The 6,434-nt window shown below is 30.0% G+C and overlaps 1 protein-coding gene across 2 annotated transcripts; it reads right to left on the reverse strand.

Moving 5' to 3' along the window:
- Positions 1–55: 55 nt before the first annotated feature.
- Positions 56–4,590, reverse strand: LOC148606054 (uncharacterized). Of its 2 annotated transcripts, none has more exons than XM_088544029.1 (8): positions 4,529–4,590; positions 3,806–3,870; positions 3,039–3,356; positions 2,659–2,774; positions 2,144–2,327; positions 1,844–1,936; positions 1,367–1,435; positions 56–918 (listed from the first exon to the last, which is right to left on the reverse strand). In XM_088544029.1, the coding sequence occupies exons 2-8, from the start codon at positions 3,861–3,863 to the stop codon at positions 842–844; spliced, it is 915 nt and encodes a 304-aa protein (XP_088400155.1). In that variant the 5' UTR covers positions 3,864–3,870; positions 4,529–4,590; the 3' UTR covers positions 56–841. The 2 variants fall into 2 exon arrangements, with proteins under 2 accessions (XP_088400155.1, XP_088400156.1); XM_088544030.1 differs by lacking the exon at positions 4,529–4,590 and adding an exon at positions 4,490–4,511.
- Between the last annotated feature and the right edge of the window lie 1,844 nt (positions 4,591–6,434).

Below are 6,434 nucleotides of genomic sequence, written 5' to 3' on the forward strand. Positions count from 1 at the left end.
AGTGAGTACCAGTAAAAAAGTCCTATGTCCATTCAAAATATCAGTTAAATACAAGTGAGTAATACAACGATCTTTATTTCAGTTATAAAATATAACCTGTACATAAACAAATACAGAAATAAAATTGTTACATTGATGTAAAATATGTCATTCATATCTTTATTTTGCGCAAATTTCACAAAACGTCATTCTTACACAAATTGGGCTGTCATAACACCGTTATGTTTTTGTAAAACAGATTGAACACACTGGACACTATTTGTGGGACTAGTAGATAGTGAGATGATTTTAATTTAAGGAATATATACAGAAGTGTCTAAACAGTCTAAAAAGAAACTAGGTCTACCACTCTACCAATGATAACGTTTCATCAAAAATAATTTCAAAACGAACTTTGAAACGTGGTTTAGACAGATTTTAAACAAATTGGTTTTTTTTCCAATATATGTATATCATCAAAGTATACAAAAAAAAAACAGATTGTATACATAAGATATATTGTTTTGGGCCTTCCTGTGTTGTGAAGTTTTACCCGACGTTTTTGGAAGCCTCAAAAGTGGCCTTGAAATGACATTGTTCATCCTATTCACCATATTCATTCTCGTTACATCATGTAAAATAAACATTATATGATATAATATTAACCATATACTCATACGACTTCCAAACATTGTCTCTTTGTTGATTGTGACCACATAGATTCTAAGGACTGACATTGATCTTTATAAACATTCAGTTAATCAAATTACTGCACCGAAAAGCAGTCTGGTGTTTCAGATGAACCACTTATGGCGGTTACCATTTGAACTGTCGACTATAGCACAGAGTTGTTTGCTTTAATTCAAGAAGGCAGAAGTTGTTTTCTCGTCTGAATATCATATTTATAACCATAATTCTTCGTGGATGTTGTGGAGATATCTAGAATTTAAAAAAAACAGAATCAGATCTAGGTGCCTAATTGTCCACTTAACAATTCAGTATATAGATAAGACGAACACAGAGCAGACATAACAAATATATTTGCAAATTTAATTTATATAATCATGTCCGATTACTCTTGTGGACTCACTGTTTTTAATATACCCTGCTCTTTCCGCCCAAGTTAATACAAGCTATCTAACGATAAACATATTGTTTTTCTTCTTCTTAAAACTAAACATAAAACTCTTTTAAAATGGGGGGGGGGGGTGTTTGAGCTTTTTTACGCCCTAATATCCCCTTTTTAATAATAATTGACTTTAAATGACTATATGAATATGAATACATGTGTAGCTATAACAAAAAATATTTACAAATGATGAGATTTTTATAATAACAAATGTGATGTTCAAGGTCGATAAGGAAAAACAAACGATGTTTAACTTACATGTCCCTTCCGAAAAATTTCCTGCACATGGAATGTCGTTTCTGTTTTTTAAAATGGTTCTATATTTTGCTGAAAAATACAATTTGAATACTTTGGAATAAACATGAACAGTAATTCGATGAAATAAAATCCCATGTCCGACTTTTTATTCATTATAAATCGTTGCATTGAAAATAAGAAAGCTCAAATGGTCATTATTCGAATTCAGATGTTTTAAATAAGTAAAAATGTAAAAACAAGAACAAAATTTCGAATCCTTGGAAAAGTCAATATTTTATTGGTAACGCTCATATCTATAAATACCTATGAATAGCGTTGTTTTTCTTCCATTGCCAACTGACTTTTTTTAATTTTGTGCATATGGTAAAGTTTATTTTAAGATTTTGTGGTTTTCCCCTTTGCCAAATATTCACATTCTTATTTTTTTATACATACAACATGAATATGTCATTTTAAAGTAATTAATTTAGGGCGTACCACTCTTAACACAATAAGTAAACAAAGCCACACTGATCAGTAATCCAAGTACTCCAATACATCCTCCAATAACAAATGGCAAACTAGAAAAGCCTAAAACAAATAACAATACATGCATCAAGATACAGAAGTTAATGTTTCGTGAATATCCAAAGCGTCATTTTCTCTCCTTTTCAAGTTAACATGTTAATATTTGAATGCATCTCTTGTCTACGTTTTTCAAGAAGAGTTACACTTGAACACATCAGTATATCATTAACACATCATAATTATACATAGTCGTATATACTAATTTGATACCTTGTTCAATTTTACATTCAATGACTTTGTCAATTACTAAAACATCGTGCCCGGCTGATCGACATTCTACTTGTAATCTATGATATCCTTCTTTAGAAATGGCAACACGAATTCTGTATTTTATATCTTTCATTATATCGTTGCTGAAACTTTCTTCTGTAACGTCTGTTTCTATATGTTGGTCCTTTATAAATTAGGTAAAATACGATTTGATTATCTCAATAAAAATATTTGTTAAGAATGATGTTTGCTTTTTTTATTTCCCTTTGTATCAAACTGAAATTTAATCACATAGGTCTTTTTACTTTATGAATCTGTTATCTGTTACCTGTGTTAAATAACATTCTGTTTACTGTTTTACAGGTTAAACAATGTATCATACCATACATTTTTGAACGATAGTGTATTTGAATCAAAATAATGCCTTGCGTGTCATAATATTGAAATATTATCGAAATAAACGATCATCCTCTTTGTAACAAGAAAGACATGAACGAACGTAAATGGACCTTTACCTGAAAGATAACAATACAATTTGGTGGTGGTGAAACATTTTCTAACGTGAAATTTAATTCTAAGACATTATCCAGCTCTTCAATGTGATATTTCACCATGTCTTTGGAAGGTAATACTGGAATAAAAATTTTAAAAAAGCGTCAGTGTAAACAGCAGTATTACACGTAATAGTTTGATCTTCACAAAGTCACGTCTAAGGCTACCTCTTGTTCTGTTGAGTCAATAAATAATTGTAGTTTACTTTTAGATAATGTATCGCATTCTATCGTAAAATAAAAATTATCACTTAATTGTATTTGAGGTTATATAAAGTGGACCCCAAATATTTGACCTTATTTGATCTCATAAAATAATATACTCAAAATAAAATATTTCTTACCAACAATTTCCGAATAGCTGATATTTATTTTACTATCAAAGCACTTCATCCCACAAGTACACGTGTAATTAGAGGCTAAATCGGCAAGGGTTACATTTTGGATTGTTAAAGAGAAGGAACCGTCGTCGGAAGCTGTGTCAGACATTCTATATTTTTCGGATTTCGAAGTTCCATTGAAAGCCAGTGTAGAATAATTGGGACCTCCCATCCAGTGTTTTGTTGTTTCATGGAAGCACTCTGTTGCCACACATATTAGTACAATGTCTTGGCCCAATATTACGGGCTTTGTTTCAAGTTGCCATGAAATCGAGGGTTTATCTATGATAAATACGTATAGCATAAATACATAACGTGAGGTATGATGCTAGTTGTAAATATATTATTATTCATTTTATGTTTTTTAAGCATTATTTGAAAGTTACATCCCGCTATTGCAATTTGTGGTTCATTTAATCATTCATTATACAAATGTTAAAAGGCACTTTGGGGTCACATGATATTTTTGGAGAAAACAAAACAGTTCAATTAGACTACTACCAAGATAAGTTGGGGCAAAGTTCCCATGAACAATTGAACATTTTGTTTAAATAATTATATAAATATCAAATAATAATAATATTGATTTTAGATTGCATTCAATGATATGAGAATTGAAAAAGATAATATCGTTAAATAAGGACAACCCAATTTTATCTCTTATTATGTTGCAGATAAAGCTGAAAATGCTACATTTCCCTTTTCAAATATAGACTTACAAAGATACTTACTTGCTGAGACCAGTAATACATGCAGACACGTTGTTACTATCCACAGGTTGTTCTTCATTTTTTTCCTGTAAAATGGAATATCAAAAATCAACATCTAATTAAAGTATAAACGTTTTGTAAGTTTTAAACGAGTTTTAATGTAATGATAACAGAGTATTTTGTTTAGTATTAACATGAAGGATGTATATATATTAATATGATTTTTTTAGTGTAAACCGTTTAGGAATAAGAACATAAAACATTATAAATTCATGTAAATATCGTTGCCAAAGATTGCACATTGTATAAGAATAATTGTAAACGTAGATCATTGCATTCTATTCTTATTGTTAATATAAATGCACATTTTAAATATGTGTCCTTACGTTAACAAAGGTTTGTAAACTAACAGGATAACTCAACTTTTATAGTTAATTTTGATTATGGACCAGTATATATTGTCAATGACTAATGCTTATCAAGACTACAGAAATAATTTTGATCACTTTTTATGCATGATGCAGCTCACTAAAATCATGTCATACATTATTCGAACCCTCCAAAAGTCCACCATATCCCCATTACAAAGACAAATACTGTCCAAGCTTCAATTTTTATCAATTTATTAGACAAAGAATTATAACGCTATCTTAGGTATACTTTTTAAATTATTTAAAATCGCATGTTAACTTTAAAAATATCTACCATTGTCAAATACGATTGAAGGAAACGATTTAAACTAACCTTCTATGATGGTAGGCGTACTGTGTTATGATTGATATATATGCATCTGAAAATGAAGTTATATATAAGGTTTATCTATACAGGGAATCCCCTATACATTACATAACTTTTCTTACGTAAATATTGTTCTGCAAACAGGAAGGCTAAGATTTCAAATTTATTAAACTGATTAGAGGAACTAAACAATGAATTGTTTGAAAGCTGGTCTATGCATTCAAACTAAATAAACTAAATACAGTATTTTCAACATGTATCTGCGCGTTTTGCTAAAAAAATATTATAACAAAACATTTTTTTTTACCGTGTAGTCCTCAGATAATATTATTTGATTATCGTTCCATGCAGATGTTGGTTTCTTTGATTATTCTTTCAGCTACGTTTTATTGATTTTTATAAACCCGCTGTAATCAGCAAATTACTATTTCAAGTCTCAAATTTCATGATCTATGTCAGGTTTGTATTAGATTTCTATGATGAACTGAAAAGTGATCGGCTAAACCTCATCAACAATGGTGTTTATTTCGGAAAAAAAACAGACATATACAACAAAGAACATCAAGTAACTAAAATCATACATACAAAGTAACAAAAGCAAATGAGCACTCGGAATCCACTAATAATTGTGTACCATTTTACAGGTAGTTTAACGGATGTTAAATTTGGCGGAAGGTATAATGCTAATTAGGCGGTAAATGAAAAACCCACCGTGAATTTGTAAATTGTTTCATGGCATTGAGCTGGATTATTCAATCATCACTGTCTCTGGTCACAAAACAATTTTTAACAAAGAAAATTAGCTACTCGAAACATGTGGCTAATATTTACTGGTAGAAAAACAACTAGAAAAAAAGCATCCTAATTATTTGACAGCAGCATCTATTAAATAAGTTACATATTTTATATTCTTGTTTAAGTTGTCTTATTAACACAAAGATGCTTTTTAACAGGAATAGAAACATTGTTTTTGAAATTTAACAATAGCCAACATTTGTTAAAACGAATATGCGTACTACTATAGATCCAAGAATTCAAAGAAAACATTTAATGGTCATCGTATACTATGATTTTTTGTTTGTTTTTTTTTTTTCCTATTAACATTTTCAGTCCCATTGTACGCTTTAGTGATGAATATGACGAATATTCTGGGTGACCGACTTAACAAGTATCGATGAAATATTAATGATCTTTCATAATTCAAAAGCATGTCTTTAATTATGTTTAAATAAAGTTTGTTCATATTTTGTTGAATTCTGGAATATATATATCAATATAAATAACCGAAACACTCTAGTATGCAATAAGGACCAGAGTTATAAGAAAGCACGTTTCATACGCTGCTTTAAAAATTGTATTTCTGATATCCATATTGAATTAAAAAAATATAGTGTTTCTGCAGAAAAGAGGGTGGATTTTCCTATTGTATACAAAGTAGTTTTCTGTAGTTTTTACTTGTATATTATTATTATTTCATCTTAACCTTGGCGCACACAATGATCCACACATTTATGAAAATTGAAATAATTTAGTACTCTACTCAATTAGAAAACAACATGAAAATACCGACTTCTTTAAAACATCGATATCAAGGTCAATATCCAGAGAGTCTAGTGGGTCAAAGAGTCTTTTCCTCTCAGTTTTGTCTTGCATTTTGGCAGGCACTCAAATCGAATGCTGGTACTCTCTTGTATCTCGTTGTTTATGTATGTCCCTATCATTTCAGTTCCCGCTATTTCAAGTTCTACTTTGCCACTTACACAAATTGGCCATTTACCGCTTATAGGAACATGAACTAGCATGCTTACGACAACCTTCATCGGTTCTGTAAAATGGGTATTTCTGGGTGCTCCTGAAAAACTTATTATTTATATGAAGATGTCGTTTACTATGTGACTAAGGAATGTAATAT

This window comes from Perna viridis, chromosome 9 (genome assembly GCF_037379345.1).
Source record: "Perna viridis isolate PV_CMFRI_1.1 ecotype Kerala chromosome 9, ASM3737934v1, whole genome shotgun sequence".
NCBI classification, from domain to species: domain Eukaryota; kingdom Metazoa; phylum Mollusca; class Bivalvia; order Mytilida; family Mytilidae; genus Perna; species Perna viridis.

Bases quoted from the DNA above. Each gene is read 5' to 3' on its own strand.
- LOC148606054 (XM_088544029.1), bottom strand. From the start codon at position 3,863: ATGAAGAACAACCTGTGGATAGTAACAACGTGTCTGCATGTATTACTG. The intron at 3,357-3,805 runs GTAAGTATCTTT...TATTTATCATAG, and splicing joins TGTATTACTGGTCTCAGCAA to ATAAACCCTCGATTTCATGG. The intron at 1,436-1,843 runs GTACGCCCTAAA...TGTATTTTTCAG, and splicing joins TACTTATTGTGTTAAGAGTG to CAAAATATAGAACCATTTTA.